Genomic DNA, 23345 nt, shown 5'->3' with positions numbered 1-23345 from the left:
GGCCGGTATTTCCGGTTGACTCTACTTTCGTGCTGCTACCGGCTGCTCGCGTAAACGTGTTGCATATTATGGGTGGGACGCATTGTCACGCTCGGCACACGTGCCTAATTGGTCGGGACAGGGCCCGAGAGAGAGGAAGCTAACTAAAAACTAATTCCTTCCATACGCGCCAGGAATCCTCCCTCGTTCCCTCGTTGCCCTCCCGATGCCGGGACAGCATCTTCGGGGAAGCGCCGGATATAGAGGCGCCATCCGCAATTACCATCGGTGGAAATCTAATTTGACTCGACTGCCTCTGTCTCAACACCCAAGGCGCAATCCTAGGGTATTCGCGAACGGCGCCTGCCATTGTGCGAACGCTATGAATTGACTCAATTCATGGGTTTTCGTCCGAACTTGACGCCAAAAATGATTTCGCGATCGGCGTAGATATATCTCAATAAAATTCTATTATTTTATATATTAAATGACAGAGATTCTCTTTATTTCGGTATTCGACGTACGTTAATGTCAGAGATGTAATGGATTTATATATACTTATAGAAAAAGCTCTCGGAATTTTTAATAATTGTAAGAAATTTGGTAAATTATCAATTTTCTTACCTTTTTGCTTATAACCAAATATCAGATCGATCCATTGATGTAATTGACAAGATACAAACTCGGACTCGAGTGCCTGAAGAAAATGCAATTTAATGAAACGTATTGATTGTAAAAAAAATATGTGTACACTTAGATATTATTTTTAACTCAATTTGCAACATTAATTTAATCTTGATGTAAACTTTAAAAAAGATAATTCCGTACCATTCGATTTATACGTATAAATTCTTCGGGAGACGAAGCCCAAGGTGGCAATTCAACATCGCCGACCGAGCTACCATCTTCCTGCCTGCCCAAACGATAGCGATTGCTGTTTACCAGCATTTCCGGCAGAAAGAAAAACTCCGGAATTAACTCCTGTTAATGAGAAGACGAATTTATGGCCCCGCCAATAAATCTCCGGTATATCTCCGGTATAAGCGTACGATAGAAAATTTATGCAATAAAGATAACAATGAAGATGCGACTAGACGCACCGAGGCGTGGCTAAAATGTAAATTCTACGAGTATCTTAATTAAATGCAACGAACCTTGACGTCGGACGTATCACGCTGGCAGTTCTTCCACGAGAGCGCGATAGACGAAAAAAGCCTGTTGGGGTGATCGAATTTGCCGCCTTGCAACGCCAAGAACATAGTTGTCATCGGTTCCTGCGTACATGCGTGTAAAGAATAATTTATTTAACAAACAAGAGCATTTTAGAGAGACTCTAAGTCGAGCTTCTCGCGCAAATCTCACGTAAATCGAGCAACATAAATCCCGCAGAACGTCAATAACGATAAACGTAGAAGTGCATAAAGTGCGATAGGGGCGTAGAAAAGGCGGCGTAGTTCTAAACCGCCACTTAGAGAGACACTTTGACGGCTCTTTGTGTGCGCACAAGGCTCTTGAGGGAGCCCTTCTCGTTCTCGGTCAGTCATCCGTTTCGTTGACAGGGCGAACAGACGCTAGTGAAAGGCCACACACATAATCGATGCACTTTTGTGCTGCGGCACGCGAATGCGTGGGCATAAAACTGATTTTTGCAACTTAATGGGAGCGGTCCGCGTTACATACCAAGTCTAACTATTCCTTTATATTTTATGATAAGACTCCTAGATATAATAAGGATATAACAAGGTCGTTAACGTATCTCCCCGGCGAACAAACACAGGAGTTATAGATAAATAAATTATTTAGGATGTAATATTTTAACATGCTTTAATACGCTGAAATATCGATCAGCAAATAAATAATTAAGTATATTATATATCAAAATTGCATTTAAATATGTGCAATAATATAAATACAAACATGTTTAAATATATAAAGCCGATTAAATATAAATCCAAAAGTGATATAAACTGACGATATGAAACCATAGTTGGAAATGATAATTTATATACAGCGAAGTAACATTGTTACATAAACATACGCTATTTTAGAAAGAACAAAGGAAAATGAAGACGTTTTTCAATTACTACATTCTAAACTTTAAGTGAACGAGGAAATGCAACAGAAAACAAATGTGTATATTTAACGAGAAGGCGGGCGTCGTTGGCACGAGGGCGTTTCGACGACCCCAAATTAGTGTGCACGCAGTACTAAAAGTGTCGCTTAAATTTATGGTGCAGACTGGACACGCTTCGTAAGTGGAAAGACTAAAAATCAGCGATTGAAAGTTAATTATACGCCCATTACATAAATAAAGACCCGGTTTTATATCGTTAAATTAAACTTTAATTTAACATTTATAAATGAACTGACGTGATAGTGCTAATCAGAGAGTATTTTCATCTTTAACGAGCATTATTTTAATAGATGTAATAAATTTATTCTATCGATTAAATATTTGAGTGATGATTGTTGTAAAAATATACTATCTGTTTTTCACAGATATAGTAAGTGGGCGAAATAGAGTTGAGTAATGTTTTGTCAAACCAAATATGTAACTTTCATAAAATAAAATACTTACCACACGTATCATCCAATTTAAAACAAAAGCCGCCGTAGAATAATGCGTGCCATAATGGAAAGGTGGTATTGTGTCGTGTTCCCATCCTTGAAATCGCTCCTCGAAATAAGCTCTTCTGTTTGGATTCAATGCTCCAATCGGCTGAAAAAAAAATCGTGAACATTCTTGCATAAAATCTTGCTGCAATATTTTAGGCTTAGGTATCGATATATTTTGCATACGACATGCATGAAAAAAATCAAGTCGAATTGAATATCTTTCTCATTGTCCTATAAAATGTACATATGTAAATTTTACGAAGAATTGTTGAACTATACCTTTGACAAATCTCGATAATTACTCGGTAAGCTGAGGTCAAGTTCCTTTGTTTCGTAGTTTGTCAATACCCAAGGAAATACAGGATACTGATTCAAATCATTGTACGTGCGACCTGAAAAGATATGTGTGTTTCCCTTAAAATTGAGAGCAAAATATTAGTTCTTTGTTTATGCATTATGCAATTTATTTCACATAGTCGATAAATATCGAATTCAAGATTCTTTCAACATTTCAAGCTACGGTATGCATATGTGCTTTTTCTCTTCTCACACGATCTAAATCATCGCTCAGCATCTCTCAGACAAAAGAAAGAACGAAAAAGTCATAGAGGGTAGTAAGGGTGCTTAAATTAAATTTCTCATATATATTGCCAAGAATAGAGACGAGAAGATTGCGCATTCGTCTTTTAATGCGGATAATCGCCGGCCTACTTTTTTCCTCGACTTGACCCTGCGTCTCAACTACGGTCACTCCTCTCCGCCTCTTAACTAAGGAGCGATGAAAGCGGCCACGAGAGATCGTAATTCTATTTTTAAGAAAAACGCGTCGTGCGCGGTTCAATGGGGCGCGTCGCGCCGTTTAGTAAGCGCATAACTCAGAGCGTGACGGCTAATCGCTCCTGAAATTGTCACTCCCAGAGATCTCACTCGTGCTCGTTCCCCTCGCGAGAGCTCCACGGAATCCCATATCCCGAGGTGCATTAGTGACGGCAACGCCAAGTCCCAAGGCTGAGTTCTAATCTCTTTCCCTGTCGCTAATTAAAGCACGTCAGCGAGTTTGTCACTCGGCGCCTTCATGACGGATACACGTGTGTTACCGTCCTCCCTCGCTCTTCGTTATTTCGTTTTCTCTTGCAAAGAAATGATTCTATTCGGCGAAATGTTCTTATTCGCGATAATCGCGCGAGAGAAGTGATTAGATAATTAAGCGAGCCGAAAAAATTAAATGCAATATATTGGTTAATAAAAAATAGAAATATAATATGTATAAAATAGAAGTTTTTAGAACACACAACAATATGCAATTTTTGTATGCTATTTTTTTTAGCAAAATAGCTACTTGACCTATTTGTTAATGTACGTCGATCTTTTACTAGAACGTATTTCGAGGTATCGACTCTGCATAGCCATATATCATCGAGCTGCGACATCGCGAACTGACGGGATCCGCTAAGCTGAGCCATCTCCAAGAACGAAAACTCGTCGGATACTTAATTTCAGCGACGAAAAAAAGGCGATGCAACGGCAAAAGTCGTACCGCGCCTGCCGCTACATAAGTCCCTCCGTCTCTACAATACGCCTGTAAATCGTGGGGGCCGGCGCGAGTGACGGCCGAGTAAATAATAGCGAGGCCGCGTTATGCATCAAAGTGATTATTAATGGTAGCGTCGGCGTGAGTGAATGCTCGTGGAACGCGCCTCGACAGCGGAATGTTCGCGACACATACACAACCCCTCTGTCCGCTCGCTTCTCTCGTTTAGAGATTCGGATCTTACCCTAACTTTTCCCCCCTTAGCCCCGATCCGGAAAAAATACGAACGATATTCAGAAAAGTTTTACCAAACGAAATAACGACATAATTATCAATAAGTAAGATAATTTTTAATAATTCTCCGGATTCATCTTTATTTTATTTTAATTAAAATAATACCACGCGTAATTTAACGAAAATAATCGCGAGATTTAACGAGAATAATTGTAAAATTAGGCCATTGAGTTTACTTCGATTGGAGTAAATTGTTTTTGTGCATCTCGTAATTATAGACATGTGTGTACTAATGGTTCGGTAGGTCGGTCGTTTTATCTCGCTGTCACTGCATCCTTGGTAATAATTCACTGCAAACCAGAACCAGCCTAGATACGATCGAAAACGAAGGCGACGACCTGTTGGCAACTACCTGAGACGAAAAGGTCCCTGATTCGGCGTTTATGAAACGAACCGCATACATTTGGGAAATAAATGCGACAATTATACACAGAGGTATGGTACTGGTACGTCAATATATTATTTGTACATTATACCCTAATAATATCAATTAACTAATGCCCACGTTATATCTACACATTTTATTTAATTATTTAATAATTATTTGAAAAAATATAGGTAGTAGATTTTTTTGTTAAATTCAAAAATTGATCTACAAGATGCAATTATATAATGAATGCAAAGAGATTAAAAATATTGTTGTAAACTAAGAAATGTACCTAAAGAAATTGCATATATCGAAAAGAATTAAAATCAGAATTGCGATTAAGATATGTAATTTTCTATAATAAAGAAGACAAAACCAATTAATATTGTTTTCTGCATTTTTACAAAATGTGTAGCTATCATTTTTACGAAATGTCGTATATCATTCTTATATAATAATTCATATTTAAAAAAATAATTAGCAAATTAATCAGCTGATTTCTCTAAAAGAATATTAATAATGTGTTAATTTGTTAATTAAATTTTAAAATAAAAATATGTTATACAAATTAAAATAATAATATGTTTTAAATAATATGTTATAATTCCTTAAACTCGATTAATATTTTTGACAATTATCAGCTGATTTCTATAAAAAAATATTAATCTCAGATAGGGCATTATAACATATTATTTACAACATATTACTATTTATTTATATTATATAACATCTTATTATTATAAAATTTAATTAGCATATTAATGCTTTATTAATATTTTTTGCCAGAAAATCAGCTGAATAAAGCGTTAATTTGCTAATTAATTTTTAAAATAATAAGATGTTATCAAATGTAAAAAAGTAATATATTGCAAATAATATGTTATAATGCCGTATCTGTGATTAATATTTTTTGATAGAAATCAGCTGATAAATGTCAAAAATATTAATCGGGTTTAAAGAATTGACATATTTTATTTAAAACATATTATTATTTTAATTTTTATAATATATTTTTAAAAATTAATTAGCAAATTAACTCCTTAATCAGCTATAATTTCTGACAAAAAAATATTAATAAGGTGTTAATTAAATTTTAAAATAAAAATATGTTATACAAATTAAAATAATAATATGTTTTAAATAATATGTTATAATTCTTTAAACTTGATTAATATTTTTGACAGTTATCACAGCTGATTTCTACCAAAAATATTAATCGCAGATATGGCATTATAACATATTACTTACAAAATATTACTATTTTACATTTTATTTTAGCAAATTAACGCTTTAATCAGCTGATATATGTCAAAAGATATTAATAAAGCGTTAATTTGATAATTAAATTTTAAAATAATAATATGTTAAAAAATATTAAAATAGTAATATGTTGTAAATAATATGTTATAATGCCTTGTCTGCAATTAATGTTTTTGGTAGCAATCAGCTGATAACTGTCAAAAAATATTAATAATCGAGTTTAAAATACTATAACATTTTATTTAAATAAATTAAAATAATACATATGTTATACCAAAAGTACACAACAGCAGTACTGGTGTCTGACTGACACTGCCAGTTATGGGACGCGCAACAGGTCAAGGTCGCCAAGTCGGAGTTGCCCGGACCGCCGAGCCGAGCCGAGCTCCGAACTCGCACGCCATTCATACGCTGCGACCCCCACCACTACGACTTGGGACTCGGCCATCTTGTCGCAACGTGTGACGTGTTGCGCGTCTCGTAACTGGCAGTGCCAGTCCGGTGTCCGTCATCTGTACAGCTGTTGTTAGGTGCATTTTCATTGTTCGCGATCGATGTTTGCACGCTTATCGCCGGTCCGCGACAATACAAGTGTGAGTTTAGTGTTTTTGCGTGCTTAATTGTCGTACAAAACCGATTACGTCGCGAAATCGTGTACCGACATCGTGATCGTGATCGCACGGGCGAGTCGAATTACCGTTGCGCTTTCGACGTGAATTTCCGGTGTTTTTCGGCGTTGTCGATCCGCGATTTCTACGTCGTTGAATTGTGATATATAAAACATAATGAAATGTAGTGCCCATTTCTTGGAATATCGGCGACTCCTGACATAACCTGAGTGCGTCGCGGGGGAGTCGCCGCATCATCGTCGTTCGATGAGGTTAGGTCCACCTCCGATAAGTGGGCCTCGAAAAAAGCGGCGACGCGAAAACAGAGCATCTCGGTTCTATTCGCGCGCGAATAAGCTCTCGCGATTCTCGCGTTTTACCGAAACGCGTCGAAAATGTGATATCTAAAATCCGGGCGTCGCCGTTCTCGTCGCGAACGAAAAAAAGTAACGCGAGTCCAAGTGTTTCGAAGCTTCTACGAGGAGGAGGCCCGGGGTGGCATCAGGCAACGGCGGAGCAACTATATGGTGAATTATTTATTATTACTATTGTTACTATTAAACTCAATGTAAATAATTATTTTTTGAAACATCAATTTTAAATTTCACTATATAATTTTTATGTATTTATATGTTACAGCTCCGCTGCTGCGCATCGTATCGTCGTTCGATGAGGCCCTCCGATAAGTAGGCCTTGAAACGCGTCGAAAATGTAATATCTAAAATCCGGACGTCGCGAATCGCGAACGAAAAAAATAACGCGAGTGCAAATGTTTCGAGTGAGTGCCATAAAGGAACGGTATGGAGAGAGAGAGAGAGAGAGAGAGAGAGAGAGAGGTGGCCCGGGGAGGCATCGGGCAACAGCGGAGCACCGATAGGGTAAATATAATTTATAATTTATTTAACTTTTCATTTGTTATTTGTGAGATTATTTATTTATCTTCGCGATAATGATTCAAATTTTACATTGTTGTATAATAATGAATATAAAATATCCTAGATTTTATATTTTGAAATACTTAGAATATTTACTAATAATTATAGTAATTTTTAATAATTTAATAATATAATAAATATTTGTATATGTATACAATACAATTTCTACATTGTATTATATTTAAGATATATGTAGATATAATTATTTATGTAATGCGTAACTAGATTCTTTTACTATTAAATATTTTAATTAAAATATTTAATAGTAAAAATAAATAGTAAAATATTTTAATTGAAATATTTTTTATAATTACTTCTATCTTTCTTTAAAAAATATTTCTTTGCAAATTATGTAGTTTTTTTAATATCTTAAAGTAAATAACAAAAGTTAACTATGTGCATAATATAATCATTTTTTAAAACATTAAAATTAATATTTAAATTTTCAAATTAATTTTAATATTTCAAAAAATTATTTGAAATATAAATGATTTAAATATTTTAATAATTGTTTTGTATAATATTTATATGTTTATATTTTACAGATTAACATTGTCTACAATTCCGCACATCAAATTGGTGAGTGTTGAATTATTTTAAAAAATTTTAAGATAATGTATTTGTGAAAATTATATCAGAAATATTTTAATACATACATATACAATATGTAAGATAAAAAAGTATTAGGAATAAACCTTTTTTTCTTTGATAATTATAATATAATTTGCAATAATAGATACATCGGTAAAATTCTTTTTATTTTTATTTTAATTCTTGCAAATTGTTTGAATATCTAAATTTACCTTTTTTAATTTTTCTATTTATTACACATTAAAAGAATTAAAGTCAAATTAATTGTAATATTATATATAAATATATATTATATATATATCACAAATTCATTATCTTGAAATGAATGAATTAAGATAAATTATTGTATATGTGTTTAAGCTCGTGAACTCTTAATTTAGTTATCTCCTTGCACAATATGTAACTCCTAACTATAGACTTCTTCGCAAAATATATTCTTCTACTAACTCACAAGAATTTTCAAGCGTATCAAAAGGTACAAACATATATATTATTGATGGTGAACAATATGTCTATTCGAGTGCATGTTCTATGCACAATAGCTTACAAATTAAGCGATGTTTGACTGTTAATTGGCTCAAATAATTATAATTTATTTTTTTATAATATAAAATTATTTTTAATTTTCAATACTTGGATATTTAAGAGGTCATTTATTAATAATATAAAAAAAATCTTTATTTTTATAGTAATATCTTATTTTATCAACTGTAGTAATAAACAGTAGGTAGATAATTTCATTAAAAAGTAATTCAATAAGCTTCTTATTGTTAGAATTATTTTCATGATATAATTTTTTTATTCAAATAGTTTATTTAAATAATTTATTCAAATAAAATAATTGTAAGAAAATAATTGTAAGAAGCTTATTGAGTTACTTTTTAATGGAATTATCTACCTACATATTTATTACTACTAGTTAATAAAATAAGATATTACTATAAAAATAACGATTTTTTTTATATTATTAATAAATGACTTCTTAAAATATTCAAGTATTAAAAATTAAAAATAATTTTACATTCTTGAGAATTCAAACAAATTTATATATATAATATATATCTAAATATCTATTTATTTAAATACATATTCCCTTTCTAAAAAAAGGCATGTTAAATCGATTCTCGTAAGTATTGTTGCATCTTTTCCACGATGCTGATAGATTGTCTTGATTCGCACTGTGCGTTAGTAGCATCAAGAGGCTGTCATCGCGAGGGTTAGCAGTTTGACAGTTTGTTTAAAATAAAATTAAATAAAATAATAACATGTTTTAAATAATATGTTTTAATACTTTAAATTCGATTAATATTTTTGACAGTTATCAGCTGATTTCTGTCAAAAAATATTAATTGCGGACAAAGTATATATTATAACATAGGTACATATTATTTACAACATTATTATTATAATTAAAATAATAATATTTTGTAAATAATATAATATATTATAATACTTATTCGAGTTTAAAGTATATTATAACATATTATTTAAAACATAATATTATTTCATTTAATTTTTTTTTGAACAAACTGTCAAACTGCTAACCCTCGCGATGACAGTTGCTCGATGCTATGAATATAATACACAACGCGAATCGAAACAGCCAATCGGCATCGCGAAAAAGCGACAATGTCAATAACATGCCTTTTTTAAAAAGGGATTCTCCAAACATAAAAAGTTTCTCAAACATTTCATCTCGAAACAATTAAAATTGGAATATCTTTCAAGATATTTTTTATGCAAAAACCATTTGTCATTCTTACTCTGATAACACATCTTGTTTGAGTTTCTCTCTCTCACAGAGAAATATCAATCGTCGGCGTCTTCGACGATCATTCTTCGCGGTCCACCCTGTACATACACCGCCGGTGCGGGCTATCGTATTTACATCGGATTCGCTGTCATTAATTTTTAATAAACCGATGCGCGGGCGCGAGCAAATAAACCCTCGCGATCGGGATGCGGGAGTCCGACCGGTTCGTTTTCGCATTCGATTCTCTTATACCTTCGCCGCCAGATCGACCGTTCCTTTGCCGTTGCGGGCAGCATCGCTACCCACGGCTATTTATTCAAGCAATTAATATATAACCGTCGTAAATACGCGGCGCGGCCACCCCCGGGCAATCGCGGCGCGCTGCGCCAAAACGCGAATAATTACGCGTCCGTGCTCATCGCCGTCATTAAGCACCGGGTGTGCGTGCGTGGGCGCGCATAAATCCCACGTGGACAGTATAACTTACAACTTGGGCGAGAGAGCGCCCAAAAGACCGACTCTCGTTTACGAGAATCGCGGCCGATAGCCGCGGTTAATATCCTTACGATCAGCGACGATTGGAACTTGCCGCCCGGAACACTATCGTGCGTGAGCGCCGACGATTATTATTGAAGGAACCTTTGCCTGGGGAGAGAAGGGTAGCGAGAGAGATCGATCACTCCCGAGAGTCAATGAACCTCGCGGCACGTGAAGAGAATCGTTTGATGATACGTTTGTTGTTTCTCTTCTCCTAGGCTTCCCGCGTGTAATATAAAAGACAAATGATGCGCGCATTGAATCCTCTCTTCCATGAAATAAAAGATTAATTCTCTCCCATCTTGTACAGGTACGAGATAAATAAAAGCACAATGAGTAAATCTGATATCGCGCCTAAATATATCGTTAAATCTTCGATAAGTATCGCGTTCGAAAAAAAAATAAATAAATAAATGCCAACAAGGTGATTTGGAATACCGTGGCGATGCGCTTGGCTGGGTTCCGTCGTGATCTGCGAAGGGGCGTCCGAGCTGTCCCATTAAAAAGCGCACGAGACCGGCGGCGTCTCGAATTTCGTGATTTGGTTCGATGAGCGCGCGAGGGAGCGGATATTAAACCGAAGAGAAACAAAGACGCGCCTCCATTTCGCCCTCAGCAAAGCAGTTCAACGGAGTAGGAGGGATGGTGGTGGTGGGTCCCTTGGGAGAGGATTACCGGGGCCCACGAGGTCGGGATTACTCGCATGGGGTAGCTAACGGAACACAGGGTTGATTGAGAACATCCCTAATGCGGCGCGACAGTCTCCATCCGTCCGTGTGCAACCATAAAAAAACCCGACATCTTCGCTGCTCTTACTCTCGAAAATTTCTCCATCGGTATCCGTGCGAAATCAATCGATCACCCCGCGGTCGACTATTTATTTGTCTCAATCGCGATTTATATTCATGTAAAGATATACACTTACCGGCAATTGTGTTCAGGAACATTAGATACTCAAAGTTCGAAATTTCTCGACGCTGCCACTTTTGAGTCATATTAGAACTTCTCATCAATTGTCGCGGTGACATCAACGATGCTCGTCTGCAAAATAAATTAGATTTTATAAATTATAATATCTATATAATATATTTAAACCTAAACTATTAATGTATAATTAATATAAAGTAACACAAGTATAATAAATTTTCAATTGCCTAGTTAATATTCTAATAGAAGCAGTAAGCAAATAATAGATACATTTATTCGATAATTTTCTCTTAATTTTGTTATCATATTAATGATAACAACGTTTTTTAATCAATTAACGTCACTTCAACGACTTCATAATTGATATATTCAATTTATTTCTTCTCAACTTATTTTTATCATCTAAAAACGTCTGCTCATTAAATTGAAGCATAAAAGATTACGTAGACGTATGGAAATAAGAGCATTCATATGCATGTAATTATAGATGCTGTACGTGCCAACAATGAAGTATCCGTAATCGAAACGACTGGAGGACTTATAGTTTAGCGCGAAACTGGCATAATTACATGCCAAATTGCAGACCACAGTGTGCGAGACGCGTTGCTTTAATTGCCGAATCAAACGAGCAGGCTTTGCATCGGCTTTGATATGCAATTAAAACTGCAGTCGTTCTCAATTCACAAGAGCAATTACGTTAGAACGCGTTCGCCGTACCTTGCGTTCGCGCCATAAAGCTTGTGTCGCGCGACTTTATGAACGCGGAGATCGTTGATTTAGGATTTATACGGAGACTTTAACGGGCGTGCGTTTCTTGGGATATATGTTAAAAGAGCGCGCACGATGACGACCGGACGCATAAATTCAACCCTCGGGATGCACATCTCGCGTAAATTTCATGCAAGCGTGAAAACTTCCATTGCAATCGGCGATCAGCGAAATTACCGACTGCAATTCTTAAGCATATAACTGTCGAGATGAAATCTCTTTCTCTTTCTCTCTCTCTAATGTGAAAAGATTTCAAGATATTTTAGGTTTTTTTATAGAATAAACAAATGTAATTAAAATAAATGCATATAAGTATATATAAAAAGTATACAACGAGTTGTCCCGCCTGGTTGAGACTTGATTATAGGATTCTACATCCTATTCGCCTGTGGAGTAGATTAATGTTCTCAGCAAGGTCGGTAGATGTAAATTAACACGTAACTGATATGCTAAAGGAAATGCCTGATTACTATCGATTTATGACGATGTTAATAAATAAAGATGAACGCTGTTTTTAGACCGAAATTATATCCTTGATATTTTTGGCGCTGCTAAAAATTCTGATGCTTTTGTAAATATATATAATTGTAGTAAAATTCTACCAATTAAGATTGTATACTAATTCATGACTTCAAGGCGAAATAGCTAAATTAAATATAACTCTTCACGGTTGCATGTTAGCAGCTATACTTTTCGACATTATGCTCGACGATTCTTCCGAATTCATTCACATAAAAACGTATTTATATCATATATTAAATATATCGTTATATATAATAATAATATTTCGATAATTAAAATTAATAAAAAAGAACGATACAATTTTAGGCTCTTTTACTTTAAACTTCTATTAAATTGCAATTTTAAATTTAACTGAACGAAAAGGGTAATATTTCTTCAAGATGTCAAATAATGCGGCGAGTTGAATTAAACATTAATAATGTTAATTAAGAATTTCTTTTCTTATTTACGAATTTTTCATTCCCATGCAGCGCAATTTTGCTGTATTACGACGCGCGGATTCGCGTTTTATATATCGGCGGATTATTTTCTTTTTTTCGTAGTCAGGAATTCTCTCCTCAGATCAGAAACGTCAGAGTTTCGCCGTCGTATATTTATGGCCGATGTATTCTTCTCTCCGACTATCTCGTATGTAGGAGAGCTTTAATGGATGAGTCGAAGGAAGGATACGCGAACCTCTGTTGTCGCCGCCAACTCTTGCCGACCTATAGGAGGCTTGGTATCCTGCAAGGATCTTTGTCTCTCTTAGGATGTTCGCGATACGAGAACGTTTTGCAGGGACGAATTTCTCTTGCTATCTTTCATTATATTCGCTCATATTGTCATACTGTTATTCTTTCAAATGCAACAATATTTGATGAGAAAAGTATGAATAGATAGATAAAATATTAAAATATAAAATATAAAAATTAAATATATGAATTTTATATCAAATGAATTTATTTTATATAATATAAAATATTATATAAAATTATATAAAATATAAAAATTAAATATATGAAAATATATATAAATACAAGTATAAACTTCACTATTGCTGCATACAAATAATTTGATTTTTCAATGTATGTACTATTTACAAATTCAACGATACGATAATTCAACGATGCCTAGCAAAATAGTAGAGATAATATATGTGCCTAATAAATAATACATTATTTCACGTATCGCGTAGAAAAATACTGAGCTAAACAAAAAATATATTTATAAGTACAACAGATATTTATATATAATATATAAATATGTAATTAAAATATCGTAAAAGAATATTTTTGCGTGTATAAATATAATTTTGAATATTACTGTTTTTAGCGTTTATTATAGCCGATATTTAGTATCACTTCAAAAGTCAACAGGCTGAAGGATTATTTTTTTAATATAATAAATAATTTTCTATCTTAACTTCTCACTCGATTCACTGATTGTGACTAATTTACCCATTCGTATTTATATGCTACTGTAATCTCGGAAAGGATAAACATTTATAGAAAGAAGCACTTCTCTCTCGAGAGAGAATCCGTCCCTGAGTAGAATCACTTTACCGAAAAGGACAAAGAAACGGGGGAATGTGAACATGTTTGGGAACAGACTCCTCGAGATCCTCGAATCCCTATGGAATGACAGAAGCGCTTCCTTCCTCGTAGTCTCTACGTGGTTATCGCTTACCTAGTCTGGGGTATCCCGTATTTGATGCCAACACCGACTCGCGGTAGCGCCTTGATCATCTTTTTCACCGTTGCCTGGTCCGAGAACGCAAACAGGATCGAGGCTGTGGACAAAAAGGCGTTAAAAGGCGAATTATAAGAAACCCTGATTTCCTAGCTATGTTAATCATTTAGAATTTAGAGGATGAATGAGAGAGAGTTCCCGTTCTTATAATATATTTTTTTAATTTCTGAGATTGACATATATTTATGAGATTGATAAAAGTTATAATTTAATAAAGAAATGTTATATGATATCTTTTGAATATCAAAAGACTATCATTATTTAATTATAATAATTGAACTAAACACACTATTAAGATATCATGCTGCAATGATAAATTGATAAGTATAATTCTGTAATTTATCGTATAATAACATTTGCAATAAATTTATAAATTCGATTAGCTTGTGTCTACCGAATGATATTAGAGAGCGAGAAGAGGATTTAATCATTTAAAATTCGTTCGCGACGTTCTCTCGAAAGTTTAAAGGATGCAATGGTGTGCGAGAAAAGACGATTACCATAAATACTTCCTTGTAATTTACGAAATTGTTTGTATACGAAAGTAATATGTGTGATTTAATATCAATTAAAAATGAAGGATATTTAATCATTCTCTTATATATATGCATAGTAAATTAAACATAATCAAACGTTTTTATTTTACAAAAAGTCGATATTTTTCTTTCTTTTAAACAAATAGATGAAGATGTTAGTCTACATCTATTATTTTAATAAATTTTATACGATATTTATTAAAATAATAAATGTAGACTAACATCTTCATCTATTTGTTTAAAAGAAAGAAAAATATCGACTTTTTGTAAAATAAAAATGCTTGATTATGTTTAATTTACTACGCATATATGTATATATAAGAAAATGATTAAATATCCTTCATTTTTAATTGATATTAAATTTTCAAGTAATCCAAATTGATTTTTCTTACGTCTCCATATGCATTAAATTTTTATAATATTTCTTGTGCACATTGTTTATAAAATATTCGATATTTTGTATCCTCTTCAGCTGTTCTTCTTTAAATTCATGCTAGTATTGCCAATAAGCGCAGATGCTCCAGCATCGAACGTAGTACATTTTATTACAGAAACTGTCCTTATTCCCAATAGTATATCGAACGTCCGATAACCGCAAGATATATGAGCGGATATAAGATAATGTATCAAGAAGCGGTAATTATGAGAATTATCTTGCAGAATTAACAACTATACTACACTCGAAAATAAGAAAATTTCTTCATAAATAATTGATAATTTTGAGTGACCATAGAATGTCACAACTACATGGTGGTCGGGCGATCGAAAGTTGTACCGTGGTATAAAATAACTCATTCTCGATTTTATTGTTCGACGATTTATCGCGAGAAAAGACGTGATCCAACGTGTTCTCCGACATCGGGCTAATGAACGCGCGTTTCAACTGATTTTTTAATGAACGACGAAGGCTTCTCGCAGGGATGACATTCCACCGGTAACGTCTCCGCGCGACGCATCGAAAGTCGAGATCAGATTAGAATCGGAGAAGGCCTGGGAATTTATCTGCGCCTCGGAGAAATAATCAGCGGGATAGTGGAGGCCTCGAGAGGCAGGTATAAATAATTCTCTCGCATATAGCTTGTGTGTTATAGGATACAGCGATCCGCCTCGGATAAACAAAGACTTGTTAACAAAAATGTCATTGGTAATTAATGCTTCTAGCGAATTCAATGAATTTTGTTACCACGCGAAATTTTAGGATCTTAAATATTTATTATTAAATTAGTAATATATATATAAATTTAGCGACTTTATATTAATTAAAGATGATGGTATTTATCGAAAAATATAAAGTTATCAATCTTCATTATATGTTAAATTACATTTACGATGTAATGCTGGGCGAAGTATAGCAACGGCAGGTGCGCTTATGGGATTGAATAATAAAACGATCTTAGTATTTTAGAAAAAGGCATACCGTAATGCGGGCGAGATATTTATTATATAAAAAGTAATGCGCGCGCGCACACCTTGCGGCGAGCTCGGGATTCCGCCGCTATTCAGCAGATTAAACCGTGTCTTCGTCGCGCGAAATAACGCAGAGGGGCTTGATCGGAGTTTGAACAAGAAACGGAATGTCGCTCTCGTTTGAAAGCGACGCGCTGATTGAGGATGAGCGAAACGAAAGGAATTACTTACTTCTGCTGGCGAGAAAGATTTCGATGGCCACATTTTGCAGCAGATAACGTCGCGAGAAGATTGCACGTACTTCGGAAAAGTACCATTTTCCGTGTAAATGGTCGCAATACTTCAGCACCTGTAACAAAAATAAGAACGCGCTTCTTTTATCAATCATCCCTTCGGATCAAAGTTTAAAAAGACAAATTATATCTGTCTTTTTATTTATCTATGCTATTATGACTGTGTGTTACTTACAATTTCGTTTGTCTGTAATACAATATTAAATTAATTTTGCATATGCAGCAGTTAACTTATCATATTTTGCAGAAACGATCTTTGTGGAGATCATGTCGAATTATTTACTGTCATTTCTATAAGATGCTAAATAAAAAAAAAATATGTCCTAGAAATTAATTACTGCAATAATATCTTTTTGAATTAAACGAGCATTTTCCGACAAAGATATGACACCATCATGTATGGACATCACTAGGAAAATGCCGATTGGAGACCAAAACGGGATGGTCCGAGGATACGAGCGTATGGCTGAATATATAAGTATGCAACTTCGATGCAGTGAAGTGTGATGTGATATAGTGAGACTTGCCGGTTGCAAGATGGCCGTCATGGTAGGAGGAGCCTCCCCTGCTGAGCCGAGAATCGATCCCAGGACCTCATGGACTTGCGCTCTCGAACGAGTCGTGAACATCTCGTTGGCAAAAGAGGGAGAGGTGGAGAACAAAAAGAACAAGATTTGGCGAAAGAACAAGTAGGATGGAAGGAAAAAGATCGGCGAACGCGGTAAAAGAAAGAAAGGTGGAAGGAGAGGGACAAAATAAAGGATCCAGATTTACCACCCCTAACAAGGCCCTCAATTTTTGCCTCTTAATGAGGACGTATCGTGCCGCCACAATGTCCTTACGCGCGGCGAATGAAATTATCCTCAAAATAATTCGCCGAAATGATCCATTCAACTGATTACGAAAAGTTTGTGATCAAAAAAATGCCAATAAGATCCTATCCTCAATCTTATTAAAGCTGTTTCTTCCGATAAAAGCGTGATTGTAAATGTATTGTAAATGTAGAAACATAATCACAGAGATGTTGTTATGTGGACTTATCGAATACTGACATCAGTATTCGAAAACATCTTAATATCAATTCTTGTTCAATTCCTTGCTTTGATGGAAAAAAAAGAAGAAAGATAGCAACAGTATATGAACCGAATATATTTCTCAATATCGATTCAAATAGAAATCATGATATTGCCGGAATACAATTAGACACAGAATGCTCCTCTCTCTCTGAATCTGAAGGCTATTCGTAAGGCTATTCGTCTATAATTGTTTCAATAAATACAAAATTAATAGATAATTATATACTCATTTTATTATTTAAGTTACGATCCGTTTAAGAGAATGAATTACGGAATTAATTTTAATATATTTTAATATTCATAAACATATATCTTAATGTTATATTGTTAATGTTTAAAATCCGTAGATATCGAAAAAATATTAAATAATTATGTTTATATATGATTATTTCACTATTTTTTTAAAAGCGCTTTTGGTCATCCTTAGTTAAATCTATGTTTTACAAATATCTTGATCAATTTTATAACAATAACGAAAAGAAGAATGTTGAAGTAAATATTAAAATTTAATGAAATAATTATTAACAAAATGAAACAGATAGCGTTCAATTTAAGAAGCAGTTTTATATCTTTAATAAACATAACTGTTTCAGCCAATACACAAATCATCGTCAATAAAGAACGATATATTACTAATAAAGTATGATACTTTATATGGCTTCGAAAGATTCCAGAATCTAATATTTCTATGAATTATGTTAATATATTTTTTAATATTTTTATGCAAAATTATGTCGCGGTAAGCCAAAGTAAATGCCTTACATGATGATGTTGATTGAGCGCGAAGAGTAACTCAACCTCGTTAACGAAGAAAAAGAGGAACATGTCGAAACATGTTATGAATCAGCAGCATATATTAAACGCTAACGATGATGTGCACACGCATGTCAAAATTATTAAACTGTAAGCAGCTTGGAATCTTGTCGGATTATAAATGTCACATTGACTTGTGACAAGCATCGAGTGTCGGCAAAAATTAGGGGTGCAACACGAAACATGTAACGCTTTCTACAATTATTGTTAAAGGGAATGCAATTATTGTAAAATGCGATATAATTTATCTTCTTTATTTTTATTCTCCGCGATTTCGAGAGTCATGATGCAGTCGTCTTACTGAAAACGTCGTGCGCGGTGAACACAACGCGCAAGAGCCGGAGACCAGTCGGGGAGCGAACGCACAAAGCCAACCCCTAGGGCGATCTGCGCAAGCTCTCCGCAAACACTGTTCAAGATTGATAACAGCCGCGTCGCGGCTCAGAATCCATTATTTGGATACCTGCTGCCGCAGTTACAGATATATCACGTACGCTGCATTAAATCTTGTCAAGGATTTGATAGGCTCATCCGTCGTTTAACCCCCTTGCACGCAAGGTACAACGTATTGTTCCGACCTTCTTGTTGCGACCGCGTTAATCAACGAAACATCCGACGATCCTTTAACGAAATTTTACTACGACATTCGCATGTGTTTTAGTTAGCAGAATCATTAAATAACTTTTAATAAAAACATATAATATTTTAAAATACACAATATTCTTCATTTTTAATAAAACATGGAAGCATGGAATATAAAAGAAAGACGGATAAATGATAATTATGCATGTGTAAGAAATATAAAACTCCGACAGTTCTGTCTCTCTCTACAGAGAGAGAATTTTCTCTTAGAATTTACCCCGAAAATCATGGTAATCGTGGAATAATATGGTATGGAAAGAATTTTATGAGAATTTCTCTGATTAATATTTATCACAATAAAATAATAATATCTAATAATAATAAAAATAATAATATCTATCACAATAAAATATAAAACATGTTTGATTAATTTTACTAAACTGCAAAGTAAAATTAATCAAACATATTTTATATTTTATTGTAATAGATATTATTATTTTTTATTGTGATAAATATTAATCAGAGAAATTCTCATAAAATTCTTTCTATACCATATTATCCCACGATTACATGATTTTCAGGGTAAATTCTAAGAGAAAATTCTCTCAGTGTATATATATAAAATTAAAACATTTATAAAATATTATATATTTGCATGATTATTGTGCACAAGAAAAATGCGAGATATTCCTGCGCGTTTAGGTGTTTCATATTCATCTCCCAACAGTCTGCTTGTGAGACCTCACAATGCATCTCAAAATGCGCATCGCAATATACGCTAGAACGTAAAAATAATACATTTACACGTCGCAAGACGAACCAGCGACCGGGTGGCGGAGACCACACGCGGTTAGAGAGGTCCTGGTCATGGAGTGTCAAGTGATACGCGATTAGAGCTTCCCATGTCTCTCCGTGCTCATCTCTCACCAACCGAAACCGTCCCGAACGTAGCGGAGCCCCGGGGTTGCATCGCGACGACAATGGGCGACGTGATGTAACAACATGTGTCGCGTTCGCAAGGGGGTCCCCCTCGCCGCCGTCGCTTCTAGTACGTACACCGTAGGGGTACCCATAGAATGGGATACCACTTAGCAGCCCGCCGGCGGTATACAACAAACAGATTAAGCGCCGGACAATAATGGACCCGCCGCGTTCCACTCGTCGGGCTCACTTGGACGCCTACGAGAACCCTCCCCGAAAGAGCTGCTTCTCTTGAAATCACGATACAAATGGCAAAGTGAAGTGTAGCGTATGAATGATTGCTGAAGGAAAAAGTTATGTTTGTACACTGAAAAAAAAATTTGTCAACTTGACTAAACCTTTCAATTAAATTACTATTTTGTTAATTGAACATGCATTAGTATTTAAGTCAAATATACGTTTTGTGTTAGATTTAATATGTTATATTTAATTTAAATATTTATATATGTTTAATTAACAAAATAATATTTAGTTGAAAGGTTTAGTCAAGTTAACAAATTTTTTTTTCAGTGTATATTCATATCTCAGTTGATCATCAATTTTTTATTTTGTGTCTGCCTTCTTAATAAATTAAATTGATAATTCGTATAAAACAGCATATTGTATAATATCAACCTAATTATTAATAGCTTAAAATATTTTAAATAAAACAGTGATAGCTAAAAATCATATCTTTGTTACACACGCACATTAACGACGTATTTAATTAATTTTTTTCATCTTTATCTAAATTTTTTGCAATGTTTTAGAGAAGCAAGATATAAATTCGTATGCAAATTTAATGCTGCAAGTAAAAATGAACATCGAATTTCTAAACTATACTCGTCGTCGTAAAATCATCGCGCTGACGGAAACAGACAGCATCTGTTTCCGTGGATGTTCTCGGCTAATGCTCGAGACATTCGGCGATCCCAAGCGACGATGAGTTATGTGTGACACGTGCGCGTTCTCATACCTTTATTACCGCAGCATCGCTGGGAGATAACGCACAGCGGCATGTAATGCAACAAAGAAAGGCCGCGCAGCGTGACTCGTCCCGCGTTCTATTAAATTTGCCGTAGTGCGAACAAAAGGAAAAATAAAAAGCACATCGCACGCGTACGTATATTTCACATGCGTAACGAGGAAATCGTCGACGAGCACGAAAAAGCGAACAGAACGTGGTCGGCAACGAGCCGACGAAGCTAATGACATCCAATAGACGAAGAAAACGATGTTTTTCCATTTAATTAACCCATACCCGCGAGTTTTTCCCAGGTATCATAAAATAGTAGATAATGCGACTTGCTTCCGGTAAGACAGATGCGAACGAACGAGCCGGCTGTCGCGTCAAACGGATGGTCTGAACTACTAGTCCCTGTACGCTAAGGAGATGACAGTCTGCGTCGTCATCACTACTATTAATAATTGCATCATAATCGGCGTTTAAATGCGTAACGCAGTTTTCGACTACCCCAAGTATTTTTATAATAACTCTACCGTAACTAATGTGATCGGATGTAATCGTTTCGTGATCTTTAATAAAAAATACGTGTTCAAAGCGAATTCTATATTATTCGATCAGACGATTCGCGGATCTCTCAATGATGGATTTATGTAATGACGGGGCGATTTTTTCGAGATGAAATCTCGACATTTGGAGCGATCTTTTTCCGTGCCATTTGACAAAGAAACCGTGAAATACGTACTCCAGGAACGTCGTTTCTCTATACCGGCTGCCGAAACTCAACGAGCGAGATCCCGGATTACTCGGGATTACGCGGGGGGATGTTCATCCGAGCTGATTTACAAGGTCGACTCGGCGTGTCGTCTGCATAGATCGGAGCGACCGTTCGAGAAGATATGTCACGATTCACGATAGAAATATTACACAATAGAAACACGAGAGTCTACGCAATGAAAACCAAAAGTGCTCTGATGTCTGTTGTACATATACAATATCGAGCAAAATATTTTGGCATGCATCTCGATTGTCCGAGTTTGTTCTTTTATGCACAATGATGATCCCGAGTCATCACCGATTGCAAACTCACTCAGTAAATCTGATTTTTTTATAAGGAAAAATTAATATTACTTTTATATTAACATATATAATTATTATTTTATATAATATTATTTTATATAATATTATTTTATATAATTTTCCATCTTCTAAATTTCAAGTAGCTTCGGTCGAAAGATGATTTCGCAGAGCGTCAGCTCTCAAGCAAGGCTGCGAAAACATCGGTGTACAAATAATTCAGATGATAAACGAATTAAGTCGAAATGGGATGATGAAAGGCACATTTAGGGCGGAAGGAGCCCCGGGTTCTGCCTTAATGCGAGGGCTGATGTAGCAGAACGTTTGACCCCTCGGCTCACCAACGCAAGATGAGAGAGCGAAACACACGTAGAGCGAGACAGAGTGCGCGAGTATGACACACGTGCTCGGCTCATGAATCAAGTCGTATTAGCGAAAGCGAAGTAGGGACCACCGGGTACCAATCTACCGCTCCAACTTGGAGTAGATTGGATTCCCGAGCTTTATTCGATTATCCACGAACGAGGAGCACGAATTGAACGTGGCGCGACTCTCTGGTATAACTCGCCGTTTCGCTTCGGAGCTTTAGCAATCGGAGCATAAACAACCAGTCGGACAATAATGAACGGCGTAATAAGAGAGTAAATTAAATAAAAGTACCGCTATTTCTCTAGTGTTTAAAACACACCGTAAAATACAAGAGATTATATTTTTGATAATTAAACATAAAATGATAAAAGAAGTTAACAAATGATAAAAAATGTCGCGGCTTATTTCCACGATAACAGACAGTAAAATGTCTCTATGCATACATGTTGACAACAATACGATTGTTTTCTTTTCCATCGTAGTAAAGGATTGAAAAGATCGAGCGAGCGGAAACCGATGTTTGCCGATGATATGGAGGTTCTAATCGGCGAAATCTTGCGCACTGAATATCTGATGTATCCGTCTGGTCGATCGGTATTCTTCGGTGGATATTTGTATGGCGTGAGTTTTTACGATCGTAGTATAAAAGGGAGGTTCTTTAGTATCTCGTGTTTGTAAGCTATTTTTCGTCGCGCACACCTGTCTCTACGGATGTGTGTGTGTGTATGTGCGTTTGTATATGTGTATGTATATGTGTATGTATATGTGCGTGCGCGTCTCATAAAAATTGAAGCTGCACATTTATGTTCGCGTGCGCGAATGAGAGCAGGAAACATTCGTTGACACTTTCCG

The 23345-nt window shown here is 35.0% G+C and overlaps 1 protein-coding gene across 10 annotated transcripts in view; it reads right to left on the bottom strand.

The window, feature by feature from the left end:
* Rg (A kinase anchor protein rugose) overlaps nucleotides 1-23345 on the bottom strand; it is a 185724-nt gene that overhangs the window by 7379 nt on the left and 155000 nt on the right. For all 10 annotated transcript variants that reach the window (XM_083036504.1, XM_083036507.1, XM_083036511.1 and 7 more), the window contains 8 exons: nucleotides 16591-16708; nucleotides 14354-14456; nucleotides 11397-11512; nucleotides 2875-2987; nucleotides 2558-2698; nucleotides 1134-1253; nucleotides 808-960; nucleotides 604-676 (listed from right to left, as the gene is read on the bottom strand). In XM_083036504.1, the coding sequence (XP_082892630.1) occupies nucleotides 604-676; nucleotides 808-960; nucleotides 1134-1253; nucleotides 2558-2698; nucleotides 2875-2987; nucleotides 11397-11512; nucleotides 14354-14456; nucleotides 16591-16708 (937 nt within the window). The remainder of the gene's footprint in view (nucleotides 1-603; nucleotides 677-807; nucleotides 961-1133; nucleotides 1254-2557; nucleotides 2699-2874; nucleotides 2988-11396; nucleotides 11513-14353; nucleotides 14457-16590; nucleotides 16709-23345) is intronic.

This window comes from Prenolepis imparis, unplaced genomic scaffold (assembly GCF_030444845.1).
Source record: "Prenolepis imparis isolate NDT839.2.m4 unplaced genomic scaffold, iyPreImpa1.0 SCAF_4, whole genome shotgun sequence".
Taxonomy (NCBI): Eukaryota; Metazoa; Arthropoda; class Insecta; order Hymenoptera; family Formicidae; genus Prenolepis; species Prenolepis imparis.
Note: the sequence above shows the minus strand (reverse complement) of the source record. Positions and strands in the feature narration are given on the sequence as shown.